Source organism: Brachyhypopomus gauderio, chromosome 13 (genome assembly GCF_052324685.1).
Source record: "Brachyhypopomus gauderio isolate BG-103 chromosome 13, BGAUD_0.2, whole genome shotgun sequence".
NCBI lineage: Eukaryota > Metazoa > Chordata > Actinopteri > Gymnotiformes > Hypopomidae > Brachyhypopomus > Brachyhypopomus gauderio.
This window is the reverse complement of record NC_135223.1, coordinates 5478224-5494203: the sequence shown is the minus strand read 5'-3', so window position 1 is coordinate 5494203 and position 15980 is coordinate 5478224. Positions and strand designations below refer to the sequence as shown.

Genomic DNA, 15980 nt, shown 5'->3' with positions numbered 1-15980 from the left:
ATAACGACAAGATATGCTTTATTGATAGATCCATGAAGACTTCGTTAATTAAATTAATTAATAACTGACTGTTGATTTGTTACGTTTTGTGATTTTTCATTTTTAGTGTCTGTGTCCATTTTGTGTTGTTTAATTTTCTTCTCACAAATATGTATGACTTGTTTTACCTATTATTATCTTTGAAGCTAATTGTAAAATAATAGCACGACTTGCTACACCTGCTCGAGACGTCACACACTGTGGTACCGTTTGGAGAGGTGCCGTAATTAACTCTGAATCGTCCATTTTCATTGCTGACCACTAGAGGGCAGACTAGGCTTTCGCAGAGAAAACAAGCTGGTGCCATTTCTGCCAATGGGGTGTGTATCTGATGTATTACAAACGGCATACTTAATATGGAATTTGGACCACTGTGGGGTTAAGTGTTCTTAGCTTGTAACCCTCTCACATTCTCACTCTACACGTGGTGCTTGTCCTTGTAGTGTAGGACGAACTAACAGCAGTTCCACAATATGGTGAATTCTTGTGCGATAAAACTGATTTGAGCGACGTAAACCTTGCATTCAACATTCAACAAAGCACATCCCGCAGAGAGCCCCCTTCTGGTATTTACAGAGATAATGCAGGCTTGCCTACTCGAAGGCCATCATCTTAATAATGAAATAACAGGTGACGACATTTCTAGGGGTTTGAAACATTATAGTAGCGTAAATGAGTGTTACGTTTGCCTGCGTTCGTGGGTGGAAGACAAACTTTGCGTCTATCACAAAGTAGAGCAGTGCTTGAACTTTGTAGAGCAATTCCATTCTCCATTCTAGTTTTACATCTACTACTTTTTAAAGATGTTACATGGACATGCTCGATACCCCCTGGTGGTCAAAACCAGAATGTCAGCTCTCATATTGTGTGGGTCTAGCAAAACTTTAGGAGTTTAGGGGTAGTAAACCTGTACGTTCACAATGACTGCCCTAAAACTGGAGTAATCCACATTACTTCTAGGTCATTACAATGGATTTTCTTGGGTTGCTAAAGGAGTGTTTGATCTGTCAGGTTCTTGGGAAAGTGATGTATGTTGGTGGGGAAGAGATCAGCGAGTGTGTCAAACCAGCAAACGTTGGCAAGCGAGTGTGTGTGATGAACCAGCATGTGTGACGAACCAGTATGTGGTGAACCAGCAAGTGATGAACCAGCATGTGGTGAACCAGTGCATGTAACAAACCAGTACGTGTGGCGAGCTGGAGCGTATGACAAACTTGGGCGGGTTGGCACACAGCTCAGGGTAACGCGAGTGCATCCGTCTTAAATCATGATGGAACTTGTAAATGGGTGCAAAGACTCAGTTCTGACCTCCTGTCTAAAGGGTTTGGATAAAGCCACAAATTCTCTTGAAGTTCCCAGTCATTTCCTAGATTTATGCCACATGCTAGTGACATTGGGATATACAATTATAATACCCACACCATATGTAATATACACACAAAATATATAAGCAAAATGCACACACTAACTCTAAGAAACTGAACAGAGACCTTTAACCTTACATGAAAAATAAAACGGTTTATTAACTTTTACTCATCCTGTACAAACACAGGAGAGGGACGCTGTACTTGAGTGGACCCCACACGATTCATCAAGAAGATTCATCAAGAAGATTCATCACCTTTTAACACAGCTGCATGCATGAGAAATAAAAGCCCCTTATCATAGAGCTGAAAATGCCTTTTTTTATTAAATATGTTTTGAATTTAAAGCATGAGCAGCCGTAACAATGAGTGTTTTGTCATGAAAGAGGAACGCCAGAAGAAAATGTCCTCTAACTCAACTCAGATATGCACCTGTCTGCTCATCCTACACCTCTGAGCAACAGCTCTCTCGCTCTCTCACTCTCCCTATCTCTCCGTCTCCCCATCTCTCTCCCCCTCTCTCCCTCCCATCTCTCGTTCTCTCTCTCCCTCTCTCTCTCCCTCCCCTCTCTCTCCCTCCCTTCTCTCTCTCTCTCTCTCTCTCTCTCTCTCTCTCTCTCTCTCTCTCTCTCTCTCTCTCTCCCCTCAATGTTGTGAGAACACAAGTCCTACTGTGTTGAACACTTCCTAAGTTTCCCCAGAATGCCGGAGAACCAGCACGTCAGCCCTGCTGTCACAGGACCACCGTGCCACATTCCTGTTAGTATTCAGTCTCCACATCCCGGTGTGCTCACAGAGGTCGGTTCAAGGATCCTGGAACTTTCCAGACATTGTGTTAAAGAAAATAAATGCCCACACAGTGCTGGACGACACAGGGAGAATCACATTTTGCAAGAGGTCAGTGGTGTTTGTGAGAGAAACTTGGCAAGGGTGCTTCTGGACTATGGGCCGTTGACCCTTCTGACCTGTGTCCTCGGCTTCCTCGGGAAATCCCCCCCCCTCCTCCGCCGCCCCCCAGGACTTTCACTTGTTCCTCAGCCATACTGTGGAGCAAACAGACCTCAGCCTGAGCCAAACGCTTCTGAAGAAAAGAGTTTTCTTTTCCAATCAAGAATTTAAAAAAGGTTGGTAAGGATATGGAGTTCCCCCCACTTCAAGAGATGGCGGTGTTAGCGACTTCTGGAGCACCAGTTAGTAGCTTAGTAATGGAATGAGGGAGACAGACATAACGAGAGTGCAGTTTAAACTGAAATGATTCAGCAAAGCATCAAGTGCCAAGTAGCTGTAAATCCCCCTTAGATTCCCGCTAACTGCATCGTTTCCCACTAATTACGCATCCTTTCACACTGACTTATTTATGGTCGGTATGCCCCTCTGGAATGCCTTGTGTACATGTGTGGCCAACATTATTGTTCAACATTCATTATTGACCAAATACGCTCTGACAGGCTGGAAAGCCCCCCACCCCCCCACCCCCATTGTGCCATTGTCAGAGTCCCTGGGCTATTTGACAGAATGGTAGTGTTCATCGTCATGCCAACATAGTCATTCTCCATCACTACGGGATGAACTACAACAGTCTGGGGTTGTTGTCGTCTGAGACAATGTAAGTTTCTACCAGGCAGCTGGAGTACAAAACTGGTTCACTGAGCACCCATGATGTGTTGTGATTCACCTCCACCAATCTCCCCATGGTCACCAACCCCACCTTCACATGTCCCTTCTCCCCATGGTCACCAACCCCACCTTCACATGTCCCTTCTCCCCATGGTCACCAACCCCACCTTCACATGTATCTTCTCCAGGTGATGGAGGACGCTTGTGGTGACATTGATGGGGGAGCCTGAGCAGGGTGGAGATGTCACTCCAGAAGGTCCAGAAGGTCCAGAAGGTCCTTCCCCCGCTGTGTGGCCACAGACGACATCAGCTGTGACGTCAATGAGATCTCGTAACCAGACCCAAAACCGTGACGATATGGACTCTTATTTTGTATTTTGAAGTTACGAAGGCTTTTTTTTGCTTCTGTTATCTGTGTATTACAGTATCTACAGTATGTGTTATTATCTATGTATTACAGTGTATACAGCATGCAAAAATAAGTAAATATTCCCCTTGTAATTGTGTTTTACTTTATGGCGTAAATATACTGAATAGGCATGAATAACTCTATGTTTGTGAATATTGATGGACTTGGGAGTACTTTGACCTTTACAGCAGACTATACACTGAACACTCAAACAAACAGCAGCAGTGTCACTTCTGGCTCCGCCCCCATCTATCTGTCAAGTCTCTGTTGTTGTGTTCCGTGTGCCAGTGTTTTACTGTCACGTCTGGCTCCGCCCCCATCTATCTGTCAAGTCTCTGTTGTCGTTCCGTGTGCCAGTCTTTTTCCGTACACCCGAGGTATTAAGGGGCAATGAGGCGGACGCATGCGCTGAGACGAGAGCGATTTATAGTTTTTGACGACTGCTAACGTGCGTTTGTCCAATCTGTAGTCACATTTTCAAAACTCCAAACACAGTGAACACAACATCAGTTTTCAGTGGCTATACTATTAGTTCAATTCATGTTGTTATGGCACAAAATGCAGTGATTTTACATGTTTTTATAATGCTTAAATTTTCTATACACACAAGGTTATCCAATAACAAAATTCTGGATCGTTTTTGTCTTATTTACAATTGCTTGTACAGAGCATGCCAAAAATTAAAACCTAAGGTTCAAAACCTTAAATATCGTATAAAATGCCAAGTTCTGCAAAAAGTTATTACTGTTGTACAAATTTTTTGCACATATAGATCAATGAAATAAAATGAAGTACAGTAATGTACCGGGTCAGAGAGGAGCAAATATAACAATTTGTCCTGCAATCTCAAGTGCTGGTTTGGTCCTTCACAAATGCCAGATTGGTCCCTATAACAGTGACCTCCTTCTTTCGTTTTTGAATGAACTCTACCAACAACTGGTTCCAGAAGCAGAAAGGGAACAGGTGGGAGGAAACACGAGGACATTTGTGATGGGACGATGTAGCATTTTGTCATTCACATGTCATCACAAACTGGTTTATAGACCATCCAAGAGTGATGTCCCTTTTCCTCCCGCCCTACTCGCCTTTCATCAACACCACTAAGGAACTTTTTTCAGTCTGGAGGTGGAAGGTGTATGATCATCGGCCCCATGACCAGATTTACAGTAATGTCCCTAATACAGTAAAATATACCCTTTACTGCAAAACTGTTACTGACTCCTTTTTTGTCTAATCTACATTCCATATAGTATCTAACAGTAAATATCACTCATTGTGTAGACAGTATGTTGCCAAAAATGTACATTTGAAAAAAAAGTCCAAATGAAGCGGATTACAGTAAAAATGAACTGACTAAGAAAACAACAGATGTTACTATAAAATGTCTGTTGTTTGCTGAGAGAGGGTAAAATATTTAATGTAATACTGTTTCTGTATTGCCATCAAATGTTAGTTTTTTTACAGTGGTTGTGCAGTGATTGACTATATTCATCTCGAAAAGAGAATATGTACTAGTGTTTGTAATAATGATTGGATACTGAACCAGATTTGCTGTGTTTTAACAAAGTTGTTTGCATTGTGAAATGCAGAGTTGTTATTTAGTTAAGAAAATGTGCTTTTGAACACGATATTAACTATTTGGCTATTTGTGTGAGGTCAATGTGTTGCTGTGTTTAGAGTTTTGACAATGTATCACAAGTATTGGGAAATGCATGTTAGCAGTCGTCAAAAACTGTAAACCGCAATCCAAAATCAGGGCCACACTACAAACAGTCACGTGGCTATTTTCTAGTAACCCTCTTTCTTGGGAAAACCCCAGAATAAGTTTGAGGGAAAGGGTCATTTTTACTTAATCCTACACAGCAGAGAACACAGCAGCTCCGCCTCCTGGCGCAAACACAGCTGGTGTGTAAAGACTGATGTATGTAAAGACTGATGTGTGTAAAGACTGGTGTGTGTAAAGACTGGCGTGTGTAAAGACTGGTGTGTAAAGACTTGTGTGTGTCAAGACTGGTGTGTAAAGACTGATGTGTGTAAAGACTGGTGTGTGTAAAGACTGATGTGTGTAAAGACTGGTGTGTAAAGACTTGTGTGTATAAAGACTGGTGTGTAAAGACTGGTGTGTGTAAAGACTGATGTGTGTAAAGACTGGTGTGTAAAGACTTGTGTGTGTAAAGACTGGTGTGTAAAGACTGATGTGTGTAAAGACTGATGTGTGTAAAGACTGGCGTGTGTAAAGACTGGTGTGTAAAGACTGGTGTGTGTAAAGACTGGTGAGTGGAAAGACTGGTGTGTAAAGACTGATGTGTGTAAAGAACAATTTAAAGCTCTCTTAATCAACACTGCCCCCACAAAACACTCATACAGATTGTACCATCATGTACCTCCCAGTAACGGTACAAAGGTGGCCAGCATGATACATCTGTCTTTTTCTCATTAGCAGTGGGGAAGCCACCTCGTAGGTCTTTAAAGGACTGTTACTGATCTTTGAAGGACTGTTACTGATCTTTAACACCTAAAATATGCAGCCCTTGTATTCACACTCAGTTTATTCTATTGGCTGTCCCATATGAAGGATTGTCATATTGTAATATCATATTGTCATATTGTAATGTCATATTGTCCCATATGAAAGATTGTCAGAAAAAAAAAACAAAGAAAAAAACCCAAACAAGACAGACCTCGAGCATACGTAAATCCTTCAGGGAAATGCGAGATCTACATGAGACAGCAGTGGCGTGCACAGACGTTTTGGGGGGCAAGTGCTGGGGGGGGCACTTATTAACACATGTGGAACACTTCATTATAAAAAAAATTACATGCATATGTTGAATGAAATTAAACATTAAAATTAAAAATTTAATTAAAAATTAAATTGTAACATTCTCTAAAGGTAAGATTTCAATGGAAAAAAGTCACACCACCAACTGATAATATCCATATCCAATATTAAACTATATACAGTCATTGTTAAGTCCTTCAGTTCACTTCTGTTTCCCCTCCACTGTCTGCCTACCAAAACCTATACAACATAAAATGTTCAGCTTAACACATAGATTTGCAAACTCTACCTCAATTATTTGTATGTGGTCGTCCTCACATTATCTATCACTGATTTGGGCTAGAGCGACTAGTTTATCAGGTGACCAGTCGGCTAAAAATGCTTAGTAGTTTGGTGCTGTGAGACATTTTACTGCACAACAAAATGATTTCACGTTGGGCTTAGAGGGCAAACGTTACGATTTTACTTGATTTTACTCAGTAAAATGTTAATAATAATAAAAAAATAATAATAAAAACGAAGTTTCAAAAGGGCACTTTTGTTGATAAAGGGCAGAGTTGTCTGATGTCTATGTGTGCATGCCACTGTGAGACAGCAATGTTAATGTTCTGCAGGTTAGAAGGAAAAGTGTTCAGTGTCCAGTGAATGTCTTCAGAATTGAAACATAAACCTGTCTGACTCAGTGTGTCTCTATGTAAGGTGGACAGATATGGCTACTAGCCAACATACACATTCACTCATCACTACAATGAGTCTCGGGGCTGTGATCTGTCTGTCTGGGAACTATGATCCCGCAGTCTGGGGGCTGAGGTCAGTCTGTCTGGGACTGAAGTCAGTCCGTCTGGGGCTGAGGTCAGTCTGTCTGGGGGCTGAGGTCAGTCTGTCTGGGGGCTGAGGTCAGTCTGTCTGGGGCATGAGGTCCGTCTGTCTGTCACTTGATAACATTACTTCATTGTTTACTGTAAAAAAAAATTCTGATAATAATTGTGATAATAATTTAATAACATGAAAAATTACCTGTATTCAAAACATTTTCACTTATGAGGGGTACTCATTATTATATTATTATTATTATTATTATTATATAAACTATAATATTAATAATAATTATAATTAAATTTTATTTAGAGAATAATTTTATATAGAGAATAGTTTCAAAATTACAGTTACAGAATTCTTAATAGGAAGGTCTGGTGTTGTATCAAATTATTGAGCAGAAGTGAAAGCTAACAATATAATAGCAAGAAGTTTATTCAAAATGCACAATGTTAATCTATAAGATTATAAGAAGTCTTGAAAAATGCATCCACTAGCCCAGTGGTTCCCAAACTTTTTCTGCCGTGCCCCCCTTTAGTAGATGAGAATATTTTTGCGCCCCCCCTACACCCCCCCCGCCCCCCCACCCCCCATATTGACACATGTGCACGTTTTACTTTCAAGCTCCGCGCCCCCCCTGCAATAGCTCCGCGCACCACCTAGGGGGCGCGCCCCCCACTTTGGGAACCACTGCACTAGCCTCCCAAATGAAAACTTGTCTAGAATGTTTGGAACTACTTGGTATGAGGATTAAATAAAATTAGAATTAACCTAAATTAGAATTAACCTAGCTATAAGAACCAAAAATCAACCTGTAGTGAAGGGTTTTCACCAGAGTGGTACGAAACACTTTAAAAACCTGCAGCTATCCCATTTAAACTGGACTCTTAAATAAAAAAATGTCTTTCCTGTATAGAAGCGATAATTTCAGTACTTCCCGTGAAATGGCCAGGATAGAGCACAATATTAAGATGCTACTGAAGGTTAACTGATCGGGTGCATTAGATTAGGGTGATCAACTCTGCTGGGTGGAAATATACAGGATTTGAGCAGCCCCGCTCTAGATAATACAAAAGAGTCAAAGAGCTTGTAAGCTTTCCTGACACTAGCCAGAAAAGCAACTATACTTGGTGACGAAAGCAGCGTGTAGGGCTGTCGTTTATTGGCGTCATACAGGTATTTTAGCGCAGGACAGCTACAGAACTATAGGATAACATTCATCTAACATGAAATATTACTCAATCTATATGCACAAAATGCTTTACAAAACAGTATGTACTGGTCATATTTATTTCAGGAACAGCAAAGTTATATGAATTCGTTCTTATGAAATACACGAAACTACATTGCCTTCTTGGTATGGAGCTACTCGGGATATAAAATAAATATACACATAAAAATCACATTCTATGTCAGCAAAGCATCAGCAAAATATATTGTCTATAAATTATGTAAAAAAACCTACAAACATAAATTGACCTTTTTAAGCACTAACTCCGTGTCTTAACAAAACGTCATAGCCTTTTGAATCTGCTTTAACATCCTATCGATTTTCTCCGCGTCGCTGTCTAAGTTCGACTGTCGAAGGATCTCCGGTAGATTTGCCAACTGGTGCTCGTGCGCAGTCTTAATCCAGTCGTTAACGTGAGCGAGCACCACGTGTCTAGCGGGGTGCACGTTTTCCGCCCGCCTAACGTCAAGCAAACGGACGAATCTTCTCAGTTTTCTCAGCTTCTGTTTTGAATGTTCGAAGAAGGTCGGCAGAACTTCCCTGAGCAAGGCCGCGCCCCCTAGATATAAGCAGTTAAAGGTAAAAAAAAACGTGGAGCATATGGAATAGACTATATGGCAAACGGAACTTGTGAACCACAACATACCTCCATGCATAAGATCTGTGCAGTTTGAACAAATGTTGTCATGCCAGTTTGTGCCTTTAAGAACCACCCGAGCGCACTCCGTGTGGTTCACGCACTGTGCGTACGCGGAGACCTCTGCAGAAAATGTACCCGGCGCGCACTTCTCACACTCCGTGTTCCCGTGTGCAGTACCTGTGGACAAATTTCACCCATGTAATACCAGTATATCACCGATGCAGTCTGTATATAACGAAAATCTAGACTTTTTTCCATTCTACAAATACCTATTTGCTTGGCACCGAAACCAGTTGGACAGCGGGTGTTTTTTACGCAGAAGTCCCCAAGCCGATAATATCCCTCCTTACACTCGCACACTCTGTTCCTTACAGGTGAACATTCCTCTTTAACGATCTCGTTTTCATCACAGAAGTTTGCGCAGAACAGACATTTTGGCAGGTAATTCCAAAACTGCGTGAAGTGATCTTTTGGGCACGGTAAGCAAACGGTGTCCTCGGTGGCAGTGCAGAAGGCGCCCATGTGCGTGCCGGGCGGGCAGAAGCTGCAGGTGAGACTGTCCCCCCGAACATCGTGTTGATAGGTGGGAGGCAGCGCTTCAGGGGAACCGCCGTGGGCCAGGAGCAGCACCGCAGCCAGAGACAACTGATCACGATCAAAACACAATTTATAATGAATGAACGAACGAGTTAATTAATTCGATACCAGCATGTACCTGTTACTTCGTTAAAAAAATTGTACGTTTTTACTTTAGAAATGTTGGCTTAAAGTCACACGTTTCTGTGGAGGCTTTTGCTTACCATGTTGTTTTGTTGAGCCCTTTGAGAAAGCGCAAGGTCTTCGTCTCCTTTTATTATCACCCACAAAAACGTGGGCGGTTCCCACGGCTCCAGTAGTACCTCCAGAAGCAACGATTGGCCAGAATGAAAGTAGTTACGTTTTAGTAAAAAAAAAAAAAAAAAAAAAAAATATATATATATATATATATATATATATATATATATATATATATATATATATATATATATATATATATACATTAATAATCTGGAGCACGTTATTGACGCCTATTAAAACCCATTTATCAAACGTTGTTGCCTATATCAAACGTTGCCTATATCAAACGTTGTAGCCTGCACTGGTGGAACTCTGATTATTCTATTATTAGTTTTAGATTCTATTATTCAAATCTATAATTATCACATTATGTTATATTAATAAAGCAACAAGCACAGAAAGAATGACTAATTGCACATTGTTACTTGATTTGTTCACTGATTTGTTTACTTGCCACAAGTTTACTAGTTTAGATTATTTATATAACTAATATTTATTACTTATTTTGTCACGTTGAGGACCCCGGCCCCTCCCTTTTGGGCGTGTGTTTACGTAGTCTACGTGTCACAGAATGACGAGCCGACCAGAGACACCCATCATGCCGGGCTACAAAAGCAAGCCCAAGAAGGGCAAGAAGCCTAACAAGCGGCATCCCCGCTCTTCGTCTTCTTCCCCACGCCGCAGGGTTTCGCCGACACTGGCACAGCTCAGGGAGGACCCGGAGTGCGCGTACCTGCTGTGCGCAGCTCGGGAGACCTCCATACCCGAGCTGGCAGAGGAGTATCGCCAGACGGCTGCACGGGTGTGGCGGGAGAGACGTCCCTCGCCTGCCCGTGAGCTCTCGCCTATACGGGTCAGCGTCCCCGAGCTCTATGGCGAGACAGGGACGTCACCAGAGGGCGAGCTCGGGGAGGACCCTCCCTGCAGTGAGGAGGAGGGAACACCCCAGCACCGCGATGCCGCACCAACGCCAGGACAGCTGGAACGAGACCCGCAGTGCGCCGCCCTGCTAAAGATGGCTCGGGAGACCTCCAGCCCCGAGTGGGCGGTGGTGTTCCGCCAGGAGGCAGTGAGGGGCTGGCTGGACAGACACGTGTCTCCTCCCCACGCCCTCTCGTCTCAGAGGGTAGACGCCTGCACCGTCAGCGCTACCGCGTCAACCCCGGAGGAGGAGTTCGGTGAGGGGGATTCCCCTGGCGAGGGGGAGGAGCAGGAAGAGGTGGAAGCCGCCTACCCTCCGGCGTTCGACGACGCGTCCACCGTGGACTACGGTGGAGAGGGAGCGGACTACACCCCCTCGCTCGACGACGCTTCCACCGTAGACTACGGGGAGGAGGAGGAGGAGTCCGAGGAAGAGGGGACTGTGAAGGGGAGATGGACCCCATCCGCGGATCGCTCAGGAGAAGAGAGCATGGACTGCTCCCGGGGTGGCAGCCCGGAGCAGCCCATGGAATGGAGTTGTGGCAGCGAGACGGAGGAGATGGAGGTGGACATCCCAGAGGGCCAGCCGAGGGGAGAGTCCGTCCGCCGCGCTGCACGGGGCGCGTCAGCCTGCCGCGGCCCGCCGCCCGCCGCGCTGCACCCGGTGGAGGGAACGCAGCGAAAGCAGGGGGAGGACTGCCCAATCCAGCACCAGCAGCACCGGATCTCTCGCCTGTTTCCTGTTTGTCAGTCCCAATGTTTGTGAGTTTTCCCGTCTGTGTGTCAAATCCCCTTTTCCCATTTATTCCTCTGTGTGTGAGCGTGCCTGTTTGTGTGTTTGTGAATGTGCCGTTGAATGTGTTTAACGTCTTTTCCCCCGTCTTCCCAGGGAGGGTGTGCTAGGCGATTCGTGAGGGACGCTTCGCCAAGGGCAGTCACCTCCCAGACGCAGGACTGAGCGCGTCGGATCCGCCCATCGTCGTGGGTTCGGGGCACTCGGTCCTGTTGGCACCCCGGGACGGGTAGTGCCCTTGGAGGGGGCGTCTGTCACGTTGAGGACCCCGGCCCCTCCCTTTTGGGCGTGTGTTTACGTAGTCTACGTGCATCGTCTGCGTCTGTGGATATTTCGTGGTGATAGCTATGTCATGTGATAATCTGTCTCACCTGTGAATCGTCTCGTAATCACCTGGGGTTAATGTGGTTTGTCTATTTAATGTGCGCTCGCGCAGTGTCCTGTGCTCGTCGTTGTCTAAAGTCTACCCGTTGAATACTTGTGTATGTTTCTCGTGCGCTATTGCGCAACTTCAATACGACATTAAAGTGACGTTTGCCACTAAAGAACGGATTCTGTGTCTCGTCCGTCTACCGCCGCCCAGCGTCACATATTTATTTGAAATTAATGTTTGCTTGTTTGTTCTGTAGGCTTATCTCTTTTGGTGGCAAATCAGTCTTTTTCATTGAAAAGATCATATTTCATGAAATGCAGTTGCACTGCAAACGTGTTCTAACCTTTCTGCATTTGTAAAACTAAACTGCATTTGTAAAACTGTATGTAATTAAGACCTCTCTCTCTCATACACACACACACGCACGCACCCACATGTAGCCATGGTAATAGTCATTTTTGCTCAAATATCTGAATGTTTATTTTTTTATGAACTTCACCAAGCTTTGTATTACAACCTCAATTATAAGTTAAGTTCAAACTTTGAAAAAAGAAAAAAGAAGGTTTTTGTATATGGTTCCTTTTGGGGGTTCCCCCCCTTGTTTGTTGTATGTGGGGTGGCAATTAGTGCGACACACATCTGAGCTATCCAGTGCTTTCGCGGCAAAATCGCCAGTAGCATTGTGAATGCTGAACTGGCGGGAGAGAGAGAGAGAGAGAAGCAGAGCCTGTGTGTGTGTGTGTGTGTGTGTGTGTGTGTGTGTGTGTGTGTGTGTGCGCGTGCTGATTCTGCCCCGTGTCTCACTCAGAGAGAAGCATCATGGACACTGAACTGAATAAACAACGCAGAGCACCATATCCCAGTGTGTTGTGTGACTTCTTTGCCCGCCCGGAGTCCATCGTCCGGTTAATGTCTGCTACACACACACACACACACACACACACACACACACACACACACACACAGGGCCGGAGTGGGACACTTTTTCAGCCCGCGAGTTTCATGCCCAAATCCGGCCCAAAATTATTTTTCCCTCCCAATCGGCCCAAACTAGAGACTGACATGAGCCGGCCCATCGAGAATCCTCCCGAATCTCCCGATTAGCCACTCCGGCTCTGCACACACACACACACACACACACACACACACACACACACACACACACACACACACACACACATACATATCTTTGTGTCTAAAGGTCATGCAAACTTCCTAATGATAACAGTAGGATCACACAGGGGATGTACTACCATAACCACTTCCTTAGGAGCGGTTATCTCAGTCACACTAGAGGAAACCAAATCTAAAAGGCCATGGTTAAAGTTTTGTTTTTTTTCCATGTAATGGAAAAGAGTCATGGACATCGAAACAATGATATCTCTATCAAGATGAGCAGATTTGCCAAAAAAGGACCTTGAACAAGCACTAAGACTTTGGGACTTTTGTTTGGGACAGGCAGCAGAAGTCTGTCCCCGCTGGCACCGTCTGCATCACTAATCATTTTTGCTCGGAAAAACTCCTTCATCAGAAGTGGGGCCCAGTCTTTTGATCTGTTTTCGATCCACTCACAGTAGTTCCGGTACACAGACATGAGGCAATCGTGCAGAGACAAACAGAACAGCCACCTGGATGGAGCTGCAGAGATATTCCCATGAGTCAAGAGTTACACAGAGGAAGAAATCACAAACACAAACAGCCACCATCACCATCAGCAGCTGAAAGGCATCAGATGAGCAGGAGAAAGACTTCAAGTTTATTTCCTTTCCTCAAAACTGTACTGGCAACCCGATCGTAGTGTGTGGGTTTGGAGGTACTGAAATACGGTTTGTGTACGCAGACATTATAAGACTCATGATAAGATAAAGGCCACAGAAGGGGTTTGAAGTTTTCTTTTGGAAAATAAGCAGCTATTTTTGTCAGTTGATTTCCTTATGTTGTTCTCTTTGTTAGGATATGTATATTTCTAAAAATGCTATTAGATCAAATTAGTATAGACTCCATTTTCCCCAGCAGTCATCCTTCTGATTGAACATAGAGACAGGAAATACCAGCAGAGCATTCCAGATTTTTGTCATGCACCAGGGTAGGTTTTGAAAAGCAAAAAAATCAGTGAATTACAGTAACAATGCAGAATCCTCACCCCCACACACAAATGTGCAAAGCCATATTAAGACAAAAAAGTGACTCGACGGCCAAGTTCCTTAGCTCGTGTGTCTGCATGACTCAGCCCGTTAAGCCCACAAGGCCGTTTCCCCTTTCTGTCTGAAGAGAGGGGTTTCACATCAGCAGCATGGAATCAACATGTGCTCAGTCCTGAACTGACGTGTGCCACTGACGCCACATTTTGAGCAGGGTTCCCTTTTCCCAGCCGACAGCGTTCTTGGCTTTTAAAGGACAAATGAGCAACAAACAGCACAACTTACAAGAATCAGTCACCACTGCTTGACATTCATAAAATCACGTGTATTGATTATGGATGCTGAAATATATACTGGGGAGACGGGTGAGCACATACACAAACAACCACACCAACAGGAAGTACATATATGGCACTGCAGCTGTAGACTGATAAAGGGGGGGGGGGGGGGTACAGGGACATATGATTTCTAGGTGTATTTTTTTCAGTTTTTAAGAAAATATTCTTTAAGAAACAAACTAACTAACAAAAACTATTTTTCCTCTACAAAACTCGTCAGTGATGAATCTAGCCCTCTAGGATTCTAGGATTGCTATGACCTCCATTCACTGAGTCCAATGAAAGAGATGAATTTTCATCCCTCAGTTTAAATCTCACACAAGAGAATAGAAGTTCACTGATTTTAGTCAGAAGAATAAAGATCATTCTGTCATCTTTGGTCTGTGCTATCTGTCCAAGCAGTGGTGTAGCTGAAGAAGACCAAGATCGTCATGCGTCCGTCACGTACTAAACGTGTTCCCGTACTAAAACTGTTGCCATAATGCTTTGAGAACTCATTTGTGGCCCAGTCACGACGCCTCAGTTCGCGAGTCTCGTTTGATCATATTTCAGCCTTCCTCACCTTTGCTGTGTGTCTCCATATCGCAAGGCTGATATATGAGAGCACTGGGAATATCACTGCTAACCTCACATTTTTTCTCATGCTTTGTGCAGTCTTGCACCATTTATTCCCCACACATGGCCATAAGGAGTATTTTTTACTAAGCCTCTGATTGGCCGGTGGTTACACCTCAACACTTTGCTGTCTACAGTATACATCCCTCTGATTGGCATTTTACAGTTTTACCTTTCAGTTAAATGCAGCTCCTTCTCTCGTCTTCCTGAAGTAGAGAAGTGTTTGTGTCACAGTTGTCTGCGTGTATATGTCCATGTTTGTAGTTCCGTGGGTGTGGGTCGTTAGTGAGCGTGTTTGTTAGTCTCACCTAATGTGTGTTCGCGCAATGTCTTGTGCTCGTCTTTGTCTAAAGTTTCGTGCCTGAGTGAATTTCTGTTGAAGTGCTTGTGCTACCGCACGGAACTTCACGTGTAAGTGTTAATAAATTTGTACGTTGCACCGGCTCGGTGCCGACGGTGTATTACGGGTAAGGCGAAGAGGAGGCCAACCCTACTCCGTTCATCCACTCGACCCCCACCGAGCACCACGGTGCGGAGGAAGATGAGATCAGCGCTCCTCCTTCTGTTTACTTGGCCCCTACCGAGTATTACGGTGAGGGGTGGAAGACGTCAGCCCCCCTTTATCCGTTTACTCGGCCTCTACCGAGTATTACGGGGAAGAAGAGGAAGTCAGCCCTCCTCCATCCATATACTCGGAGTCCACAGAGTATTACGGAGAGCAGGAGGATGACGTCAGCCCCCCTCCATCCGTTTGCACACCGCCCTCTGAGCATAACAGCGAGAGCGAGGAGGAGGACAGTGCCTCTGGGTGCTCGGAGGTGATAGTCCAGTCGGAGAAGGTGTTCCCGAGTAGAGTGGACGTTCTTCGTGCCCCCCCCCCCCCGGTAGCGCCTCGAAAGGCAACCAAAGCACCCAGAGGGAAGCAGCGGGGGGCGGGGGGGGCACCGAGCAGCGCAGCACGCGTTGGGAGCTCAGTCCCGAAGACCGGAGGGACTCCGCCACCTGTCTCGCCTGTGACCCCAGTAGGGGTCGCACCACTGCTAGTGCTCTGGCAGGCAGCCAGA

The 15980-nt window shown here is 44.6% G+C and overlaps 2 protein-coding genes across 2 annotated transcripts; one reads left to right on the top strand and one right to left on the bottom strand.

Moving 5' to 3' along the window:
• Positions 1-8167: 8167 nt before the first annotated feature.
• LOC143473979 (tumor necrosis factor receptor superfamily member 11B-like) lies at positions 8168-9573 on the bottom strand. Its single transcript, XM_076971219.1, has 3 exons — positions 9168-9573; positions 8905-9075; positions 8168-8817 (listed from the first exon to the last, which is right to left on the bottom strand). Exons 1-3 carry the CDS (start codon positions 9418-9420, stop codon positions 8531-8533), a joined length of 711 nt encoding a protein of 236 aa, XP_076827334.1. The 5' UTR covers positions 9421-9573; the 3' UTR covers positions 8168-8530.
• Positions 9574-10306: 733 nt separating this feature from the next.
• Positions 10307-12641, top strand: LOC143474055 (uncharacterized). The gene is made up of 2 exons (XM_076971333.1): positions 10307-11418; positions 11546-12641. The coding sequence occupies exons 1-2, from the start codon at positions 10307-10309 to the stop codon at positions 11568-11570; spliced, it is 1137 nt and encodes a 378-aa protein (XP_076827448.1). The 3' UTR covers positions 11571-12641.
• The last annotated feature ends 3339 nt before the right edge of the window (positions 12642-15980 follow it).

Bases quoted from the DNA above. Each gene is read 5' to 3' on its own strand.
- LOC143473979 (XM_076971219.1), bottom strand. From the start codon at position 9,420: ATGGGCGCCTTCTGCACTGCCACCGAGGACACCGTTTGCTTACCGTGC. The intron at 9,076-9,167 runs GTATTTGTAGAA...ATTTGTCCACAG, and splicing joins TTTCGGTGCCAAGCAAATAG to GTACTGCACACGGGAACACG. The intron at 8,818-8,904 runs GTATGTTGTGGT...GCTTATATCTAG, and splicing joins CACAGATCTTATGCATGGAG to GGGGCGCGGCCTTGCTCAGG.
- LOC143474055 (XM_076971333.1), top strand. From the start codon at position 10,307: ATGACGAGCCGACCAGAGACACCCATCATGCCGGGCTACAAAAGCAAG. The intron at 11,419-11,545 runs GTGAGTTTTCCC...CCGTCTTCCCAG, and splicing joins GTTTGTCAGTCCCAATGTTT to GGAGGGTGTGCTAGGCGATT.